The sequence below is a fragment of the Ochlerotatus camptorhynchus genome, unplaced genomic scaffold (genome assembly GCF_037179485.1).
Source record: "Ochlerotatus camptorhynchus isolate MF236.1 unplaced genomic scaffold, CSIRO-AGI_Acam_v1.1 ptg000639l, whole genome shotgun sequence".
NCBI lineage: Eukaryota > Metazoa > Arthropoda > Insecta > Diptera > Culicidae > Ochlerotatus > Ochlerotatus camptorhynchus.
Genome location: NW_027041118.1, coordinates 1,483,101 through 1,506,743, shown reverse-complemented (window position 1 = coordinate 1,506,743; position 23,643 = coordinate 1,483,101). Strand labels below are relative to the sequence as shown.

Below are 23,643 nucleotides of genomic sequence, written 5' to 3'. Positions count from 1 at the left end.
CGCAGAAGTAATATAAAACAAATAGTTAAATAATAGTAAATTAATCGATAATTTTGTCAAGTTAAAATCAGGTGCAATGAAGCTTGCATGTATTGTTATATTAACGAAAAATATGGCGATTCAAAAAGCAGAACTGTAACTTGACCTCTGGATTACTTAATATGAAAGTAGATGACAATCCATATGGGACTAATATGCGATATAGGGCCAATATTATTTAACTCAACTACTTAGGTATTTGAACTTAAAAACACAATCACACCATGATTACACACATTTAACTATGATTTTTTTTATGACGCAAATGCTAACGATCACCGTTTCCAGGTTTCGCTGCTGAGAGTACGGTAGGAATAATGCACGGGTACTCCATAATCCCCACTATTCATTCAACTTCACGGCCAATGGACGACGTTTGACTATTTTGTGACCGTAAGATGCAACTCCGTTAATAAGGCCTAAGTCGTGAATTCAGGGGTGCTTAAAAAAGAAATCGCGAGCTTGGGAGTGTTTTGGTATCTAAAACACGCCATCTTGGGAAAACGACTTCATGATGCAGATTTCAAAATTTTGCACGGTGTGGTATAGGATTGAAATCTTAAAATGATTCTATTTCTTAAATAGTATTTTATTACTATTTTCAATGATTCTATGGTGAAAGGAAACTCAAGGGCTACTCAATAGACGTACTAAATTTAGTATTCAAAGTTATTCAAAAGATTTAGAGAGGTTCAGGCACTTTATTTATTCTATAGCAGTGCCTCTAGTAGTTGGATTTGAAATGTTTTGACAGCGGTTTGTTTTGAAAGAAAACGTCAGTGGTGAAAGTTTTGTCTCGATACGTGCAGTATTAAAAAAATGTAGTAGATGTAAGACGAGAACGAGAACCTTGAATTTGCTGGAGACATCACCCCGAGCTGTGGCCAGATAAAACTTTTGTCCGGTAGCCTGCCTGAAATCATGACAATAATGACATAGCTTTAGTCGTCCACGAGAAGACATTCTCTGTACTTCGTTAGAACCCGGTCGTAAAACTTCCGGGCGCGTGCTCTGGACACTAGAGTCTGCTTGCTCTGTTCGATTGCTTGGAGGCATAGAATGAACGGTAACCTGTTCGCAGACGGATCCTCCGGACGGTACTACAGCTGGCCTCGTATTTTTTGGCGACATCCCGATCCGAGAGTCCTGGGTTTCTTTCGATCGACCTCAACACCTACCAGTTCAGCTGCCAAACCAAAGTTCCAGCAGGAAGTTTACTTTGGCCCTTCCGGCCACTGAAAACTCTTCTCCCATCCATACCTTGTCCTGCAAAATTTTGAAATCTGCATCATCAAGCCTTTCTTCAAGCTGGCGTATTTAAGAGGCCTATTCTTCGATACAATCGATGTAAATATTTACAATATTTGACAAATCTCAGGTAATCATGACAGCAGCTGGTCTCTTTTCTTCATTCATATTGTTTTCAATAATCAATCGTCATGATTACCTTGGTTTTGTCAAAAAAGGTAAATATTTACGTAAAGAATTGCCATTTTAGGGGAAAAAATACAACGCAACTGACAACCGCAGCATTAAAGCTGATAATCTGACGCAAAATGCTAATTTTTCTCTGAATTGGCAATATTGTAAACTTTAAACGCGATCTTCGAAATCTTATAAGCGTAAATTTAGTTTAAATTGAGAATTTAGGGATGTTTGTGTTTTCGATATCATTAAACACGTTTATCTACGTAAATAAAGATAAAATAGCGAGCTTAAGGGTGTTGTGGTCTTCGTAAATGAAGCCAACATTGTGATTTTATAGATGTTTTGGATTTCAAAATCTTAAAACGCGATTATCTCCGTAAATAAAATCAAAATAGCATTTTTTGGGGTGTTTGAGTTTTCCAAATCTTTAAAGGTATTTATCTTCGTAAATAAGGACCAAATCGCGATTTCAGGGGTGTTGGAGTTTTCGGAAACTTCTAATCGCGTTTATCTCCGCAAACCGTTATTTTAGGGATGGTTGGGATTTCTAATTCTTTAAACGCGTTATCTCCGTAAATAAAGGAAAAATCTCGATTTTAGGGACAAGTGGGATTTCCAAATCTTGAAACGCGTTTACCTTCGTAAATAAAGCCTTTAGATTTAAGTGGTGATTGGATGTTCCAAATCTATAAACACGTTTATCTTCATATCTACGACCTAAATCGTGATCTAAATATTTAAACGCATTTAAACGAAAATAATGCCTTAATCGCGATTTTAGGGGTGTTAGGGTTTACCAAAGCTTTAAACACGTTTATCTCCCAAAGTAAAGCCTAAATCGTGAATTAAGGTGTGTTTTTGTTTTACAAATCTTGAAACGTGTTTATAACCGTAACTATAGCCCAACTCGCGACTTTAGTGGTTTTTGGGTTTTTTCACATATTTAAAGCAGTTTATGGCCGTAAATAAAGCCCAAATCAAGATTGTTGGGGTGTTTTGATGATCCAATCTTTAAATGCGTTAATCTTAGTAAATTAAGCCTAAATCTCGAGGTTAGGAGTGTTTGGGTTTTCCAATCCTTTAAAATCGTGTGTGTCCGTAAATAAAGCACAAATCGCGTTTGGCTTTTCCAAATCTTTAAACACGTTACCGACACGAATGCCACGATGATGGTAAAGTGTCGTTAATAAATAATAATAATAATAATTTAAACACGTTTATCTACATAAATAAAACCCAAAAATCATAATGTCAGATCTCACAATAGGTGGATTTTGTAGAAGACTTCGAAGACGTTTTGAATTTCAAGCAGACAAGTGAAGACTTCTGGTATATAAATGAAGATTTCGGCTTCCTGACCATTTTGGTAGAATTTCTGAGAGATGACGGTAGAATGTATGGATAAAGATTTTCAGAATAAATAACTTGATCAGCATGACGTCTTGGAAAATATGTAGCGGACTTTACTGAAATCTTCAATCATTCTTCTTGATCAACCTGTCATCTTGAGAGAAAATCTGAGATAATATCCTATAACTTAAACAACGTTCCCTAAATATCTACAAAACTTCCTTAAGTTTTATGAAGCTTTCCTCAACTTTTATGGAATTCCCTGAACTTCTTCCAAAATCCAAGTTCTCGTAATTCTACCACGACTTCAGAACATCTATGAGCTCATTACCAACGAATGTTCCTGAACATCTGTGACGTTCCTTGAAATTAAAAGAAGCTCCCAACAATTCTAGGATGTTCATTGAGCTTATTAGAAATTAGATCTCTGACAAACTCCCAAAAAGCAAATCCAGACGAATTTCAGACTCTACCTCTCCGAATTTAATGAATCTTTGCATAATTGTACACTATTGGTAATACTTCAAATTTGTTCTGGAATTCGGCCATTTTAACCCGCACCAAATTTGTCAAAGGGCGTATTCGATATCTTTCATTAAACCGTAGCACGAAAACGGTTCTTCTAATCTAAATGAGTTTTTCCGATAAAATCTAAAATGCCGGCCAAATCCATGATGGCCGCCGAAAAAAGTTCCATTCCGAATGAAAGCTCTATTCTATCTTCTTCATAATAACGTGTTGTTTGAGAGAGGATTCCATATGAAATTTCAAAGATTTATCATGATATATATGATAAGAATTGCTAGAAATTAAACTTTTTTGAAAACTGTGAGGCCCCTGGGCGAGTGAGGGGTCCATTAATTTGAGCTAATGAAAGTGAAAATCTCATTTTTTCATCAGTTTCGAACAAACAAGCGGATATATTTAAATATGTAAAGACCATGTGTCAATGGCGGCCTCGTTTCTAATTACTAATGATGGTATTTTATTCAAGTAAGGCCACTTTCCGGGGTACCGGGGGGGGGGGGGATGTGTCTAATGTGGTCCCCGAGCACTTGATACGACCATCATTGCACGTGTTTTATTAATTATCATGTGATTTGAGCTGTTGAATAATTGGTTTTTGTCCAGAATCTCACCACATCCCTTGGGGTACCCGGATCATGTCCGAATGTGTCCAATGTGGTCCTGGGCACTTGATATAACCACCATTGAACTTGTGTGATTTGAGGTGTCGCATGACAGGTTAAGGTCCAAATCAGAAACTAACCACTTCCCCGGGGGTACCTGTAACATGTCCGAATGTGTCTAATGTGTCACTTCAAGACCAACAATTGAAATGGCCTTAACTCCATTTTGTAAACAAACCTTGTAAGGCCATTTTATCGCGAACCGAAACCTTCATTCGCAAACCTTAACCACAATCGTGTAGATTAGAATTTCTTCTACCTGTTTATTATGTTGGTTTGCCTTTGCGGACTTCGGTTCGCGAGAAAATGGCCTTTTAAGGTTTGTTTACAAAATGGAGTTAAGGCCATTTCAATTGTTGGTCTTGACTTTATATAACCATCATTGCGCATGCTTTTGAACTATCATGTGATTTAAGGTGTCACATGACAGGCTATGGTCCTAGTAAGAAACTAACCATTTCCCCGGGGGTACCCGTAACATGTTCGGATGCGGTCAATTTCATCCTGGACGCTCAACATGATAACCATTGATCTTTTTTTTGCGTTCTGATGTGATTTGAGGTGTCGCATGATGGGTTTTGAGTTTTGACCCTAGTCTTAAACTGATCACTTCTCCGAGGGTACCCGAAACATGTCCGAATGGGACCTAGGAACTCAATATTACTACTATTGAACTGTTTTATGAACTCTCATGGGATTTGAGTTGCCACATGATGAGTTTTATACCTTTCAGGTTGGATTTAGTCTCATGGCAATACGCTCCGGAACATGCTCCGGCCATATTTCCGTAGCCAGTTGACTGATTCCAAAAGTATTAAATAGCATTCTATGAGACCATGTTCCTTTCGTTTGGTGGTTGTTACCTCCAATTCGGTTCAGTGGTTGCCGAGAAACATGAGTCCCAATATTTTGAAACACACGCAGGCACACAGACATTTTCGGATCTCGTTGAGTTGAGTCGAATGTTATATGACTGTCGGCCCTCCGAGCCTCCGATCGAAAGTCGGTTTTCCTAGCGATATGTATTCCCTTCTTTCAATCGAAGGTTAGAATGCGCATTTTTAATATCATTAAATTTATGTTTATTTTAAAACTCCCTAACTTCTCTGAAATTGAATACAACCCAAGCAACATTGTAAGTTTTATCGAGTTTTTACATCATTCTACAATTCTAATTCATGGTTTACAGAGCCTTCATAAAACCAGGAATAGTACTTGCTAATGGACGCTTTAAAATTTGACAGAAATCGTAAAATATTGTACTCGTAGTAACATTTTTGAACATTTTTTTAAATTAATTGACAGAAAACAATTTTTTGAACCAAACAAATTGATTTCCGTAAGGTGGTTGCAAAATAATAAAAATTATGCGCTACAAAAAAAGTTCAAAGTTCATACCAAGTGTCCATCGTGTCCGAGGAACTGTTCAAAACTGAAACGACGATCCCTGGAATTCTTAGGATGATGCTAAACTTTTACGAAATGATTTGAATTGCTACTAAATTCCCTAAACTTTTTCAAAATTCCCAGCACTTGAAAAAAGTTTAACGCAGTTCCTCGAATGGCAACGTAACCCAAGTAACCAAAAGTTCTGATAAAAGGCTATTTGTGGCTTAAGCAGCTTGATTGGAGGTGGTCTATAGAATTCATTTTTCATTTTTAAGTCGTTGTAAGAACTTGAAAGTTCCGGTATCATAATTGAAGAGCATTCCAAGCAGCTTCTGGTGGAACTTTTAGAAAATAAATTAAAAAAGGTTTTTGTTCGCTACAAGAATTCTATATTTAGTTCGCACTTTTATGAAAGTAATTTCTTAAGGCAGGTATTAATGTGTATTGATTTATCAGCATTAGCGGTAGAATTGGAGCTGTTTGAAGAATTAAACCCAGTCCTTCTGCGTGAGCATGAACCGCTGCGTCATCTGAGAAATTACTCTTTATTTTTTTATGTTTGGATAGAATGTTGATGGACTGCATAAATGTAAAAATTATAATTTATTCGGGCCACTGATCATTTCATACTTACGTACAATAAATTTTGCTTCTAATGAAGAATGCGGATTACTTCATGTGGTTTGAAAGTTCTGTCGGAACTTTATTTGAACTTTATGGGACTTGAAAGTTCTGTCGGAACTTTATTTGAACTATATGAAACTTGAAGGTTCTGTCAGAACATTATTTGAACTTTATGGAACTTGTAGGTTCGGACGGAACTTTATTTGAACTTTACGGAACTGTCAATGATTTTAATCATTGAATGCAGAACTTTTGGTCACTTGGGAATTCGCTAAACTGTTACAAAGTTCGGTGTACTTCTACGTTTTTAGTTGATATTCCGTAAGCTTCCATGAGCTTTTCTGAACTTGTGCAGAATTCCCTGAACTCAACTCCCTCCACCCCTGGATGCTCCCTCACTTCTCTGAAATTGAACGCAACCCAAACAACAATGCAAGTTGTATCGAGGATTTAATCATCCTACAATTCTAATTCATGGTTTACAGAACCCTCATAAAACCATAAATGTTACTTGGGCTTAAAAATGTTATTTGCGCTTTAAAATTTGACAGAAATCGTAAAATATCAATTTGTAATAAAGTGTTTGAACTATATTTTTCGCATTTTTTTTTTAGATGAATGCATGGGAAACGATTTTTGAAACTAAAAACATGGATTTCCGTATGATGATCGCAAAATATATTAAAATTATGAGCGATAAAGAAAAGCTCAAGTTTATTCCATAAGTTGATTTTCTACGATTTTTGACAATTTTAAAGTGTCCATCGTGTCCATGGAACTGCTCACAACTGGAACGAAGATTCCTGAAATTCTTTGAAGGTTGCTGTTTTTTCTAAGAAATGATTTGAATTGCTTCTTAATTCCCTAAACGTTTTAAAAATTTCCAGCGCTTGGAAAAAGTTTATCGCAGATCCGTAATTTGCTTAACTTCTACAAAGTTCGGTGCACTTCTACGTTTCTCGTTGATTTTCCGCGAGGTTCCACAAGCTTTTTTGAACTTGTGCAGAATTTCTGGCACTATTCCAAACTCATTAAACTCTAACCAAGTGCCCTGAGGTTCATGCTTGGCATGCACAGTAGAGTGATGCAAAATTTGACACTTTCGCTCCACAATACTTAAACGATTCTTGACTAACCTCTCAAAATTTGAACCCATTTGGTGAAAAACTGAGATGGCACAAACCATTTGAAGATTGTATGGGAATTACTATGGTAAAACCAAGATTTTTGTTCATGTCTATCTAATAATTCACCATATCGGTCTGCTTCAAAAACTTTCAACTGTACTTGTAGGAAATTTTCCCAGCTACAACTTTGTTCCAGACCACTTTTTGCATAAATGCAAGGATCGAAAGTTATCAATGGTTCAATGCGCTGATGACTTATGATCATGCTCAATCAACTGCTCAGCAGGCAACATTAGTGTTTCTGGGGCGTTGAATAGGACACAAAAATCATGTCTACTATGTCACACTGCAAAATACAGTGTTGCCTACAGAGCAGTTGCTTGATCTTGTCATAAGTTTACCAATCTCTTAAATAATTAATAACTTTTTCCTGTCTCGTTTTACATAGAAACGATTTTCAGCAAAGTTGTAGCTGAGAAATATTTCTAGAAGAATAGTTATCAAACTGTTTCGCAGCTTAATATGGAAAAAGACTGGAAGGCAATGAACAAAAAGTTGAGATTTCTCATAGTAATTTACATGTAAACTTAAAATGGCTTGTGCGAAGTCTGTTTCTAACCAAATGAGTTGTAACTTTGGGAGGCTAATCAGGACCTGATTTGAAACCATTTAAGGACAGTGGAGCGAAAAAGTTAAATTTTGCATCAATCTGATGCACAGTTGTACACACCAACTGCTCATTTGGTAATAAATTTTAACTCAAATGTTGAAATTTATTTTTCTTTAAAGTAATTGATAGATTAGGCTCATAGTTTACTGTAGATATGCGAAGATTAGGTAAAGCTTAACATTTGAATCAATGCTAATCAATTTAACTCTTCAGTTCCGAGATGTGTAGTGAGCATTTCTCACCTCATTTTTACAACGCATAAACAAATACAGTTTACTACTAGCATTAAAATCTACTATTTTTACATATCAATAACAAACTTACACTCTATTCTATCTACAGCTTCAAAAAGAACTATGTTCCGTCAACTGTGTGCAAAGTTATTAGCAAATGAGCAGTTCGTGACCAAAACTGTGTATGCCAAGCATGCTGAGGTTATAAGAAGGACCCTTAACTTTTATAAGGTTCCCTGAAATTCAACACTACGAAATTGCCCAAACGTGTGCAAAGTTTCCGCTTCAACGAAGTTTGCTGAATGCTTATAAAGTTCCCTGAATTTCTACGAAGGTCCGTGAAGCTCTACGAATTTTCCAGACTGTCTAAATTCCGGAATTTTTACGATCAAATTCAATAAAGTTCACTGAATTTTTACAAATTTCGCTAAAATTCTACAAAATGTGCTGCACTTCTAGAAAGTTTCCTGCACTTCTACGAAGATAACTACAGTTCTACGAAATCTCCTGAAAATCTTCGATGTTCCTTGAAGTGCTACAACGTTCACTGAACTTTTACGAAGTTTCCGGAATCAAATAATGTTCCAGTAACTTCCATGAAATTCTTTGAGAATTCATTTTTATAAATATATGATAAAGATTCGTCTTAAAAAACATGAAGAGGAAATATTCTAGATTTTAACTGAGAAGCTGCATTTTCTTCTTCTCCACATTTCAAGCTTATTGCTTATCGCTTATTAGCTTATTGCGTGCTTTCAACTTAGTGTTCTAGATGCAATTCCACAGTTATTAATTGAGAACGTTCGATGCCTGTACTATTTTTGCATTTATATGATTGTGTGGCAAGTACAATCACACTGCATAGGGGGAGGGGGGAAGTCGAGACATTTTCCAATCCGAAAAATTTCTAGACCGGACCGGGAATCGAGTCCAGCCACCACCAGCAAGGTCTGCTTTGTAGAACATCTTTCGGGTTGGAAATGTTCCCTGTGCATTGAGTGATTGTGATTGCCCCGCAATATACAAATTCATGCATTGATTGGCAGAGAAAGCTCTCAATGAATAACTGTGGAAGTGCATTTAGATATCTAGAATACTCCGTTGAGAGCCAGCAAAACGCTCGCTACAGAAGCGTAAAAGCCTAGAAGAAGAAGAAGTTATATCAGAAAATGATTCATTGTTTTTTGCTCTCCCTGCAAACTCACCACCAGCTGAGTATGGTGCAGCTTATAGTTTATTCAGACTGCAAAGTTATAAGATGTTATATTAAATATAGATACACACTTAGAAATAACTAATTTTACACGTGACGGAATCCATCTTTGACATAAAAAATGAAACGTAAACAAACAGGTCATGTAATATTAAGTGCTCTGAGACTGAAAAGTTCGTTGCTCAACGAAAAGTACGTTTGATTAAGCTGTTTCGCGTCTGTTATGACAAATTTACATGAATTTTTCTAAGTGTGTAGTCTTACAACATATTATAACTCCTTAATCGGGCCAGTGTTTTAGTTGCACCTTGGTTTGACAATTTACAATTAAGTTGCCTTTTGAGCTCGAATTTCAACCATGCAGTAAAAATGACATTTCTTACACTCACAATAAATCCAGTGCATAGAAATACCCCAGCTAACTACCGGACTATCAGGAATTTCAAGCATACTTTTATATTTAATAATTAATTAAGTTAGAAACGGAGTAATTTTAAAATCTTGAAAAATTAGTACCGCGCAAATTTAAATGAAAACACCTGAAATTCCACTCTTTCGCATTATTCTTGCCATCCAGTCTGATTTCATTCACACATTCAAGTCACACATTTCATCGCAACTTTCACTTGCACGACCGAGATGTAAAATTGTGTCAACCCGCGCGATGTGTGCTACTCCAACGGATTCCAGTTTTACAAAGGAATCCCAAAGAAACAAACAGTTTGGCGACTGACTACAACGCGAGCAAAATGTTCTTTTCATTCATTAAAAACAGCAACCATTTTTTCATACATTTCACGGCCATTCTTTCTACCTGAGTGATCTTCAACATAGACCCAACAAAATTGCACGCAAAGAAGCAAAGCAACCACCAAATACCGTTATCCCTTCGGACGCGTAAGCAGCTCATTCAACGACTTATTCGCTCACCTTTCTAAGTCGTATTGTGTCACTTTAGAAGCATGAAATCTTAGTTAGAACACTTTAATCAATTCCTCGCAGTTTAAATTTCACCATTAAACCAGCAAATTTCGATTATTTTTTTAACTCTGACGCGTACTTTCTTCGATAAGAAAGTAGTTCAAACCGATCCTACACTCTTCGCTCGCTGCTTGGGACTGAGCTGCGTGAGCTCTCAGACGATGATCTTGGCTGTGCAATGGATTGCGATTGCGAGAGAGCATATTTACCTGCCCACAGAAGAAGAGCAAACGAACGATCGAGCACCAACGGCTGAAGACTACGTCAGTGTTTCTTTCTTACAGCGTATGCTGCACTACCTACTTACATGCTTTCTTCGGTTTTATTTTGATCGTTCCCTTCGCGGATTCATCGTAGAAGGCTGTAGGGGCAACGTCAAAAGATTGTCAGATGCTGGTTCGTGGTTCATTCATACTGGCGTTCATTACGATTTGATTAGGGGAGTTTCTTGCTTGACGAAGAATTTGAATCTTTGCGCAGTTTCGTGAAAGTTGAAAATGATAATCAACTTTTATACATCGATTTGCCACGGCTTAAATAAGAAAACGTTTCGGAAAAGCACATAACGCTCCTAGTCATTTGGCATAATACTCCAAATTTTATTTTCAGATATCCGAAAGGAAACTACCAATTAGATTGCAGTTCAGCCCCTGTTGTTCCTATTTCGGAATTACTATCCGAATTTAACATTGACTCTATTCACAAAGTTTTCCTGCAAACTGTCTACCCATTTTTGGAATAACCAATAATTTGTTCCCCCCTAAACGATTCACAATCTTCTTTCGCAATCTGTATTTTTTTTCTTTGTGTTGAATTATTTACTTCATAGACTTTCGTAAACTATGCACATATTCCATTAAGGATGTTACTTTTTTTGTTAATAAATGTAATTATAAATCGTTAGGTTACTCCAATTCGGAACGAGTCCGTTTTGATCTGATGATGGTTTCCTCCTATGATCCTCGCAATGTATTTCAAAACAAGACGTGTCGAATGAGTCGAAGTTTAAAATTTTACTTTCCTAACCATCTGTATCACATTGACTTAATTTACGCTAGAATGTTGTTCAATTTCGGAACATAACCTTACCGTTAGAGATTACTTATAGTTGCCCAAGTGTGATGCTGTTGTTGCATGCTTTTAGCGCAAAGTAGTTTCCACCGAAAGCTTAAGTGCCATTCTTGTATGCTTCTTCTTTGCACTCTGACCCAACTATTCTATTCACATGTGCACAGGGCGTCAGCAAGAATAATTTTGTCTTCAAAAATAGGCACCAGTCGCATTTTTATTTCTACAACCAACGCTTTTTACGAAACGCAACCAAACAAAAATCTATGTAAATGCAGCACTGTTTATACGTTTCAATGTTCGTTTATCATGTTTCGGGCAAGGCTATTTTTATTTACTCACATGTGCAACCAACAAGCGAACAAATATGGCTGCTCTGAAAGACAGTGAACAGTTTCCTGTTTCGAGATTTAGTCCTGTGTAGTTAAGTTAGGTTAGGATTAACAATAGATTATCTAATTACAATGAGCGTTGGAACTGAAATTTCGATAAACTCGAAGAATGACAAACTATGAGATCTTCATTCTACGTACGATGCTAATCTTATGGATTTGAACACAGAACAAATACATCTAGTTTCAAATGAGAACGTTTCAAACGTAAGAAACTGGCAAGTTCCCTACTGCACGTTCATCATTGTATTCTTGCTACTTAAAGTGATATGAGTATTGTTTACATAATATCTCATTATAAAAAGACATTTCCTGTTCTGTAAATTTGTGCACTTTCCAACTGCTTCCACGGCGGAGCCAGGTAAAAGAAAACCGATACACTAGTAATGGGATTCAGTCCCATAGAAAACAAAAAAAAAACCTGCTAACAAAAGCTATCAATCTCTTGGTAAAATTCGAGTCTTTTCATCGCTGCGATCAGCACAAATTCCATTATCCTACGCAGAGAACCAGGTCAAACCAGGACCGGGCCAGTCTTTAGCAGGAACATCGACCACCTTCGCCGCCGCTGCCTAACGTAAACGGTCCCAGCCCATTGGAACCGGGTCCGTTTTTGATCATATCCTGGAGGCCCTTCTGGCGATCGCCGTCGTCAAAGTTGTCACCCTGTTGATGAAAAAAAAAATGTGCAAGGCATTATTTGTGTTCTTTGTGTAAGAGTAATTTGCTCCAGACATACTCTGTGTTCTCGTTGTTCACGGATTTTACGGGCCAGTGTTAGGAATGCATCCTCGATATTGATGTTTTGCTTGCAGGATACCTCGAAGAATGGCATCTCAAAGTTCTCAGCAATCTGGAAATGAAAGTAAACACATGCAAGTATGATTGCATCAACCTATGAATAGCTATGGTTATTGAGAGCTTGTTTATATTCTACGAATTTGGCCAATTTTGAAGGTTCTATTGTGTCCATTTCGGAAAAGTTTACATTTTTTATCAGCTTTCAAAAATGTACTTTTTTATTATTAAAGTTTTTGAGAGCTTTCTTCATTTTTTGACGAAAAATGTCCAATAGGCTTTTTTTCAAAAATTAGGCGTTAGTCAAAATACCCGAATTCCAGCACATACTTGGGAACAATTATGCGAAGTTTCATGGAATTGTAAGAGGGAAAATCACACATTTGTTTATTTTTCCACTATGTGGCCTGGATGCAGGGGGAGGTTGCTCATCGATTCTTCCGGTCCGCCTCCTAGCATCATGCTATAAGGTACCAGGTGGTAACCAGGGTAGTTGATCGATAGCTCGATGGCGTCATTTCGTTATTGTTTGCAATGGGAAATTCTCATAGCATGCGTTGACGATGAGATGTTGTCGAGTTGTCCACCATCGCGGTAACTCACCGATTACCTGTCGATCTGCCAAATTTGGAAAGACGTCTGCATTAAATTGTCTCATATAATAATATTCCACCCACTATACCGCAAGAAATTGCGAGTAGCTGAGTGGAATAGAGATAAGTTAAGCATTGGGTACAGGATCAAGTCTCCCCTGGGTGGTGCCAGAAGATGAGCGCAATAACAACAACAACAACAACAACAACAACAACAACAACAACAACAACAACAACAACAACAACAACAACAACAACAATGGGGCTAACGTGAAACACTTCTATCCTGGATGGCTGCTTGCTTTTTCCTGGACCCTGGTTAGATTTATGTCAACTTGTTTGATTACTTTGTTAAGCCTTCGTTGCCTTGAGTTAACACATATGGATCAATTGTTTATCCTGTTTCTCTCCCATTTTCATCTCTCGTTGTTGTTGTGTTTGTCTCTTGTGACAATAATCCTCCCTATTGCCCTGCTCTAGAATGGGGGGTTTGACGATGGTTTGTCAAGTTTCATTTTGCATTTGTTTTTGTTTTCATCAAAGTTATTTATATAAGAAATATAATATTGCCTTATAATTGTAATTTTAGGTTTGCTTTTGTAATTGCACGATAAATAGTTAACGTCAATTGAAACATTGAGTTGTATAAACTTGACGAATCATACCTCTAACATAGTAGTAGATACAGTGTCGCATGATATAACAACTAGACCTGTGCGCAGCCGCGCCACGCCGCCGCCGCCGACGATTTTCATACGCCGCCGCCGCCGTTGAAATTAAGCCGGCGCGCCGCCGAAGTAAAATCTTCCACGCCGCCGAATAAATTTATGTCACGCCGATGAAAAATCCGTAGCACCTTTTAGATAAAATGCATCTTGAACGCGTTGAAATTAGAACGCGTTGAAATTAGCGTGTAGTGCTGCGATTGTCATTTAGTTTTTTGACGTTTGTTCGCACTTTCTCGATCTAGCACACAGGAATGAATCATTCAGGTCGGAGTTACATAAAGGTGAATAAGTGAATATAGGGTGTCCAGAATGTGTAAGCGCGACTTTCGAACACCCCTGCTTGTTTCAGATGCCGTTTAAACAGCTGATTATCACGCTGAATCATTGTTTACATTTCGACCAACAGTTTCGTGTATCGCAAGTTGCGGTTCTTTACATTTCCGTGACAATGCGAAACATTTCTCCGGAAAAGCGCAAACAGATTGTGCACAAATGGTGTACTACACCCTTTTTCTTTTAAATATCATTATTAAGGAGATATTCAGCCCAATCTCCAACATTTCTCTGAAGAAATTTGGGGAATATGAAGGTGTAAGCAACTTTCCAGGACAAGCAAAAATCTGGAGGTAAACCGAACCCTGTTGACCAAAATCTGAACCGGAAAATCGTGCAAACTTTCACTCGCAAGAAAAGGGCTTCGGTTCGGGACGTGGCTAGAAAAGTGGGATCCTCGAAAAGTAACGTCCAGCGGGCCAAGGCAAGAATGTGTCTAAAGACGTTTAAGAAGCAGAAGAAGCCAAAGCGAAGTGAAAAACAAGCCGCATCCGTCAAACCGAGGGCTCAGAAGCAGGGTGGCCAGATTATTTTTTTCATTATCGGTAGCTTCTCAAAACTTTTATCGGTAGTTATCGGTAGGCCGTCTGAAGAAGACTTTCCCGATACTTGAAATCTTTGTGAGCGGGCGAGGGGGCTGTCCTTCAGTTCTTCTGCTTTAAACGTCAAAAAAGTGTATACGACAAGTTGCTTTGCGGAAAATCGGTGTTCGAGATTATGGACGTTGAATCATACGTTAAATTTGATTCCAAAACTCTTCCTAGTGATCAGTACTACACCGTTTGTGATGGCCGAAGTGTTGACGACGTGGATAAGTCGATTTTTTCAGAAAAAATCGGTAAAAATGCTATGGGCATGCCATTTGTGAAAGTGGTATGCTTTCCAAACCCTTTGTGACAACGGAGACAATGACAACCGATGTCTACGTGCGTGAGTGTTTAAACAAGCATCTGTTACCCATGATCCGCAAACACGACGCTTCAGTACTGTTTTGGCCGGATTTGGCGTCGGCTCATTACTCCAAGGACACGATAGCCTGGTATAAAGCCAACAAGGTCCAATTTGTACCCAAGGAGATGAATCCGCCAAACTGGCCAGGCCAATTGAAACTTTTTGCGCCCTGACCAAAGCATATTTGCGGACACATGTAAAGGCAGCGGATTCCGTTACAAAGTTTGTGAAAGACTTGGAAAAAGTATCCAAAATTGTTGGACTGAAGCTAATGAGAAGCGTGAGATAAAAAAAAAAAAACCACTCCTTGGCTTACGACTCAGATTTTCTACGTTTAACTGTAAGAGAATACTATATAGAACATGAAAACAAAATAAAAAGTTACGTCATTGTTTTTTTTTTCAAATCGTGCTTAGACATTCTGCAACACCCTATATTATTAACAGCACGTTGATATTTGAGTCTCTTACAGGTCCAAGTTGTGCTTCTAATACATAAACCAAAAGTTGTATGACTACAATGCGTGCACATTCAAATATGTATAAGAGTAGAACAAGCATATTATTTATCGCTATCAACATATTAATAACGTGTAATGCTCAATAAATGAAAGAATTCCTAGGGCCCATTTAAATGTTACGTAATGCAACAGATTGCTTTTAAATAGTATCCACCAACGTACTTTTCTTATACTTAATAGAAGGGTTATAACACTTTGCCCACCAACAAGCACTTGGATACTTTCCTAAACAAATTTCGTATGTACGGCCAATGATAACTACTCAAAAATTAGTAAGAGTTACTCATATTTGACTCCAGTTATTTATTTATTTTTTTATTGAGGAGTGAAGTAAAACCACTCCGTGCATTATTTGAACTTTTGTGGTACCTCTATTTGCTGTTTGTATCATGAAAACCGACCACTATTTAACGATTAGACAGCTAATTGCCTGGACACATCTTTTCCCAGTCCGGTATAATATAGTTTATAAAACCAACTACCTTTCCAGGATTTGCAGACTAAATATCACTAGGTTGTAAGCTTATACTTCCAAGAAATTTGGATCTACGTTTGTGTAATGCACCACAACTGCAGAACAGATGTTCCGAGGTTTCACGTTCCAAATTACAGAAACGACAGATATTACTCTGAACCTGACCAATGTTCTTCATGTGATATCTGCTAGGCCAGTGTATATACTAAGAGCTCTTTTATTGAGCTCTAAGAGCTTTTTTTGTATGTTATATTAGGAGTTATAAATCTTTTCCACAGGTTTCAGTTTGTGACAGTCATCCAGTTGGCCATCACCCTTTGCTCTTCCCAGCATTTGAGTTCCATTTTTACCGTACAGTATGATATTCCACAGTATGGTGCGCTTGAAAAACTTTTGGAAAATGTCCCATCGCAACTGAAATATTTGACCCGGGGCCAAAGATTCCTGCATCTGTTCGTATTCCAATTTTTGAGCCATCTGTGAAAAATATGATTGAGCCTTGACGAACGTTAGGACCACCAGTTTCCCAATCCGAAAGTGCCGTTTCCCATACGTTGAAGGGAATTTCATAATTGTCCTCTGGTTTCATCCAGTCTCCATTCATACTTATCACTGAACCTCTTTGTAAGTATTGTAAGATGCTTAGATGACCAACAAGATCACCTGGCATTACTTTTTAAGATCTTTTGAGCCTTAGAGCCCTTCTTTCCGCTTCTAGTTGCACATGTTCATGCAAGGGTAGCAGATTGAGGATTGCTTCTAATGCTTTTGATGGGGTGCTACGCACCGTACCCGTTATTGCAATGCATGCTAGACGTTGAAGTTTGGCTAGTTTCCTCTGTGCAGTAGCTTCTTTCAATTTTGGCCACCATACTAACGAAGCATGAGAGTTCAGGTTACTCAAATTCGCGAAATCGTAAGTCACTCATAGGTTGAGTAAATTTTCCGACGCATTTCCGAGGAAAACTTCTCGAATATGAGGAAAACTGATTGTGGTTTTAATCTGTCTTCTAGTACACTTCTAACCTGTGTACAATTTTCTTAATTTTTCCCATATTCGAGAAGTTTTTCCCGGGAAAGGGTCCGGAAATTTACTCAAACTATGAGTGACCTACGTTTTAGCGATTTTCAGTAATCTGAAATCAAATGTGGGTAACATTTTTTGTCCATGTGCGATTGGTTTGGAAAGTATTTTTTTTTTTTTCTAAATCAGTTGAAATAAACTCACGCCGACCCACGCCGCCACGCCACCGCCGCCAAAAGCAAACGGCGTGACGCCACCACGCCGCCGCCGCCGGCAGAAAATAACATATCACGCCGCCGCCGAAAATATTTTGATCGGCGCACATGTCTAATAACAACCACTGCAAGTGTTGGAGAGGCTGGCAGGGTTGACTACGGATCAAAACGATCATAACTCTAACACTAAAATGATCCCAAAACTAACGCTCATTCATTGCACTTTTAGTTATAAAGTAGTTCTGTTTTCCTAGTAGTTGATCTATGCTTCTTTCTATTGTTTTTATACTTTTCCAATAATCTGCCTACGTTTCTTTTTCTTTGTTTTCCATTTTATCTTTATTCTCTTTTTATTGTTCTGCTCTTCTTTTGTTTTGTTTGTTTAGGTATAACTAATACTAATACCTCTTTGTTTCCTCCCTAATGTTTCGTCTCTAATTTGTCTGCTATATCCCACCATCACGACGAGTGGTGAGCTACCCTACATAGTACACGCCTATATGGGCGCCCAAAATAGTATGCCGCAAGTAAGTATATCACCAAAACAACTCAAGATCCAGAAATCAAAACCGATGGCGCTGCAGAATAATGAGGTAACATTTACATACAATGTACTGTAATTTGTACAATAATACTCATATTACTCATATTACTTTAAACAATCGTCACGTCGGTCATAGTTTGTTATGATTGCCTGAACAATGCTTAAAGAGCAAATCGAAACATTGAACGTCGCGTGATAGTGGAATTTAATCAAGGCCGAAATACTTTTTCGTAGCGTTTTGTTTTCGGATTTGAAAGATCGTCGGTTGCAGTGACTTGCTTACTTAGCAGAAAAACGCGGTCCCAGGTCCTTTCATATTAAAAATGTATGGTAAGATCGCTTGTTTATCGTGTATTTTGCTAAACCTTTCGTTGTCGGGTTTGAATAGTTATAACAACTTGAGGAACGGTATGATGTGATATGAGGGGCTCGGTGGCCTTAGAGCAACCGTTTTTGCTTACTGAGCAGAACATCCTGAGTTTAATCTCAAGCGCATCCACATCAAGATTCGTCAATCGTTTTATTTGTTAATATGACTACATGGTAATAACAGCAACTCGATGATTGAAAAGGAGCTCGTTTGCCTAGTAGCAAACGTTTTTGCTTACTGAGCAGAAGACCGTGGGTTCAATCCCAAGCTCCTTCGCGTTATACGATCGTTAGGACATCAATTCAGCTTATCGTTTACCAAAACGAACCCTGCTGCAAACCCAATCCTCATCCCTGTGATTCCTCGTGGAAGTGCAGAGGACTCCTCGGCTTCCATCAAAGCGAGTGTCACGTCAACACATTCCTACCCATTCCTTTCTTGACCTGTGTTCAGGCGCGGCTGGCGCTGGTATTGCCTAATTCGAGACCACCAGTTTTTACACATTGAGGATGATTGCTAGTCCCAAGCATCGTCTATTGGTTCTCTGTGTAATTACAGCTGGTCTGGCAATAACAGATGAAACTAATAATTTTAGTCCTCCAGATTATTGATAAGGAAAAAAGTATGCTTCTGCCAATGGGTATTTTTAATGGTCCCACACCGCAGATCTCCACAGGAGCAACACAAATACGAACAGGTACCTTAGAAGACAAGAAGAGCAGCAGTTTGCTGGTCCGTACGAAATTTAGTTCGTGTATTGTACGAATAAGGCGTAATGTTAGCATTTTGACAGATGACAGGCCCCTGATCCTGATAATGCCTTCGAAGCCTCCCAGACCCCGCCTGAAATATCCAAATCAGTTCTCGAAGTCTAATGTACTCGCGTCGCAAAGCTCACCGAACCTGATAGAAGCAAACTTCACAATGTCTGAAATTTGTCTCTAAAATTCTTTAGGTCCACATTCAAATTAGTATAGATGCTTCTATAACATAAACTGGACTAGGTTTAAAGGTCTCTGAATCTACCCATACCATACTCTGAAGTATTCCTGAATGTATCCTAGGTGTTCCATACATTATCAGTGGACTTAAGCTCAAATTTTCTTAACTGAGTTACCTAAAACGGAAGCGTTTGTTACCAAAATCGGAACATGCCAGCGAAATGTGCCAAAATCGGAATGTGTCAAAAACGGAACACCACTGTTTTGGGAAATTGTGGTAGGAAACATATCCACACCTTTATTTCTAACTTCGTACTGCATGATTTTCATGAAAATATAATCTGGTACCGTAAAACAGGGTATATTTGATAATACGGGTTACTTTGATCGTTTGCATTTATTATAATAAAAAAACAACAACTTTGACCCTAGGATCCTCAGTACTTGTTTAAATTTTTTTTTAAACATCAATTGCTGTAAACAATTTTTAGAATAAACTTCGAAGACTATCAAAGTTACGGTTCCAATGGATGAGATCATAAACGAGTGACTCACCCTTCGATGTAAAATTACATCCAATCAAAACAAAACTGCAAATTAAATCTGCCTCCCTAAGGTTTCCGTACAAGGACTCAATGACCTTCCCTGCGAACAGCCTCACCAGGTGGGTGCTATACGGCAACGGCTTGCATACACCAACTCACATTGCGGCAGCATTCGGTATACAGTGAACTGTATTGGCAAAAATGGGGTGTTATTACGTATTCCGTGCGACGCCTGTTTGTCTCGGTTAATATTCATTCGATTCCGAGTGCAATCGTCGTCGTTGTCCTCACCATCGTCGCGATGAACACAACTTGTTGTTGTTGCTGTTGTTGTTTTAGATTACTCTCTTGTTTTGATATTTGCCGTCCATTTTCACCTCCCACTGACTGCGGTGCTTTCTTTTCAAGTGCGCTCGTTTTCCCCCCTTAACTAATGGAACTATCGTCAAACAAAGGATTATGGAACCGCTTTGTTTGGTTTAGTTTTTCTCACGTTTATAATAGCACATGCAGGCTTCCGGAGCAAAAAAACCGCTGCCAGTGAGGCGCACCCGATTGGCGTCGTCCAAATGACACATTCATGTAATAAATTAGCAAAAATTGGTGTAATGGCTCAACCACCCCGCGAAATGCCTCCCTGCCCTTTTAACTAAAGTTTTCCCTGGGAGAGGAGCAAATTGTTGCATGGAAGGCGAATCCCTGTGACTCAATTTCCGGTTCTACTTTTAACTCCGCATCCCCCAAGGACGATGACAGTGTTGCGAGAATGTTCCCGTAAATATGATAGACCTTTATCAGAAAAATCACCAAAAGCTCCAACGCTGCCTCCCCAAAAACCTACCTTGTCTCCTCGATCCTTGTCCACGGCCCGCTGGGGTGGATTACACTCGCACTTGTTGCCTGCCAGTACCTTCACCACGTCCGGGGCTGCGTTCTGAAATTATTAATGTTCATCATTGCAATTACATTTATCACCAAATAGGGTTGTAATTGGGATTTCCCCCACCTCCTGAATGTTCCTCAGCCAGTAGGAAAGGTTGTTGAAGGATTCCAAGCTTGTCACGTCGTACATCAGTAGAATGCCCATCGCTCCGCGGTAATAGGCCGTGGTCAACGTTCGGAACCGTTCCTGACCGGCAGTGTCCCAAATTTGCAGCTTAATTGGCACCCCGTCCAGATTGATCAGTTTCTGTTTGAAATCGATGCCTGTGGAATGTGAAGAGAAATTTTGTTTCAAAATGTCATAATCTTGCTCGCGGCAACCCTAGCCAACCAAATTGTAACGTAAATTCTTTTCCTGCTTCCAGCGATCTCATTTTCCGCAGGATGATTCTCAACGACGACGCGTCGTGAAAACCACTCAGACAGTCATTATAGCGTAGGCTTTACTTTGCATAGCATTCATTCGGCACAAGTTTTCAACATCAGCACATCATCGTCAACGTGCTTTGATGTTGATAGCAGCGCCAGGACACGTTAACGTGAGTTTTACAAATTCAGATTGGATTATCGCTTAATAAAATGCCAAAAGCTCAAAGATTGTCACCGTAATTTGTGTGCTTAAAAATTGACATTCAGACTAACACGCGCACGACTATAACAAATTTGGGACAAATTTTACGACCCGAATGCTTTTTACGATGGCTGCCCGTGTCTGGAAGTATACTATAGGAAATGTACAGACACGGAAAATTTATGTCGAAACATGCCGCACGGCCAACTAGAACAACTCAGCGACTGAATTCAATCGACTCAGAGCATTTTCTTTCGATACGAAATTTACTCATATTTAGAAAAAGCTGTAGTTACTCATAACTAATGAGGAACTGCAGGTTTTTCCAAATATGAGTAAATTTTCTGATGGAAAGAAAAGACTCTGAGTCAATTCAATTCAGTAGCTGAGTTGTTCTGGTTGGCCGTGTTGTTTGGCAATGTTGCCTTTGTTTAACATGGTAGCTATCTCAATGCTGAATGGCGTGGTCAGTCATACGGGAAAGGCAGTGAAAATGGAAAACCAGATAAATAAGGAAACGGTTGAGCTTTGCAGTCCAGCATGTTTGAAAAGAATGTTTTTTTTTTCTAAATCCCGTATTTAATCAGACATCGTTGTTGTCACATGTTGAGTTAAGGTTATCGAAGAAAATAACGGAAAGCAATAAACTAAATATCGAATGGAAGGGCATAGACTATAGCCATAAAATCACGTCTCTTCTTTGTCTCGAAATTCAATTCTGATCCATAACAGGAAAAGAACTTCAAGTGGTGACTATTTATTAGAATATATAATGCCAACATTTTAGATCTCTTATAGAAGTGAGTCGTTTTTGGCAACATGCTTCTCGGTTGTCAGTTGCATAAGCAGAATAATTTTCTATTTCAAATGCCATGGATATAGTTAACAGTTTAAAACAGAACTACCTGAGTACCTGATGGGCGACGACTCGTTGAATTCAAATCTGCGCCGAACGAAGTAACCGTCTCCATTGGTCTCGGTCCTGAGCCAATCGCTTCCAGTCGCCTTGGACGTTCAAGGACCTAATGTCCTCCTCAACTGCACAAAGCCAACGCGTGCGTGGCCTACCCCGAAGCCGACGTCCTCTTCCGGGTTCCCTGCTGAATATTGACTTCGCTTGACGCTCTTCCGGCATTCGTGCCACATGCCCAGCCCACTGTAGCCTGCCGTGTTTTATAAGCTTCACAATATCCATGCCGTTATATACTTGGTACAACTCGTGATTCATGCGACGCCGCCAGATGCCATTTTCCAGTTTACCGCCGAGTATTGTTCGCAGCACTTTACGCTCGCAGACACCGAAAGCTCTCCGATCGGCCTCTTTCAATGCCCACGATTCGTGGCCATAAAGGGCTACCGGCAGAATCAACGTCTTGTACAGCGCGAATTTCGTTTTCGTACGCAAGCTGCGGGACTTCAGCTGGCTACGCAACCCGTAGAAAGCCCTGTTCGCGGCTGCAATACGCCTTTTCACCTCGCGGGTAACATCATTATCGCACGTCACTAAAGTACCAAGATAAACAAATTCGTCCACAACTTCAAGTTTTTCGCCATCTAGCACCACTTCACTACCAAAACCACTATTGCTCCCACGCTTTCTACCGGCGACCATGTCCTTCGTTTTGGTAGAATTTATCGTGAGACCAATCCTCGCTGTCTCCCTCTTAAAAGGCGCGAACGCCTCTTCCACTGCTCTACGGTCGATTCCGATGATGTCGATGTCGTCCGCAAAACCAAGGACCATGTGCGACTTTGTGACGATTGTACCGTTTATCTGCACGCCAGCTCTCCTAATCGCTCCTTCGAGGGCGATGTTGAATAGCAAGTTCGAAAGAGCATTTCCCTGCTTCAACCCATCTAAGGTCACGAACGAGGCCGGAATCTCGTCTGCAACCCGTACACATGATTTCGAACCATCCAGCGTTGCACGAATCAGCCTAATTAGTTTCGTCGGAAAACCGTTTTCTTGCATTATCTGCCATAGCTCGTTTCTCTTTACTGAATCGTACGCTGTTTTGAAATCTATGAACAAATGATGAGTCTGCAAGTTGTATTCCCGGAAATTCTCAAGGGTTTGACGCAGGGTAAACATTTGATCTGTCGATGATCGACCCTCACGAAAACCAGCCTGGTATTCGCCGACGAAGGATTCCTCAAGCGATCTCAATCTGTTGAACAGAACACGTGATAATATTTTGTACACCGAATTCAAAAGCGTGATTCCTCTGTAATTGGCGCACTTCAGTCTGTGTCCCTTTTTGTAGAGGGGCCAAACGAGACCATCCAACCAACTAGCGGGAAATTCTTCCTCCTCCCATATCTTGACCAGTATACGGTGGATCATCTGGTGCAGCTGCTCACTTCCGTGTTTGAGAAGTTCGGCCGGGAG

At 39.2% G+C, this 23,643-nt stretch overlaps 1 protein-coding gene across 1 annotated transcript in view; it reads right to left on the bottom strand.

Moving 5' to 3' along the window:
- Positions 1 to 10,822: 10,822 nt before the first annotated feature.
- The window catches only part of RabX4 (RAS oncogene family member RabX4), a 29,852-nt gene continuing 17,031 nt past the window's right edge, over positions 10,823 to 23,643 (bottom strand). The window contains exons 2-5 of the mRNA XM_065237727.1: positions 20,748 to 20,947; positions 20,583 to 20,675; positions 12,444 to 12,557; positions 10,823 to 12,370 (exon numbers count right to left, since the gene is read on the bottom strand). Coding sequence (XP_065093799.1) covers positions 12,242 to 12,370; positions 12,444 to 12,557; positions 20,583 to 20,675; positions 20,748 to 20,947 — 536 coding nt within the window. The 3' untranslated portion in view covers positions 10,823 to 12,241. The remainder of the gene's footprint in view (positions 12,371 to 12,443; positions 12,558 to 20,582; positions 20,676 to 20,747; positions 20,948 to 23,643) is intronic.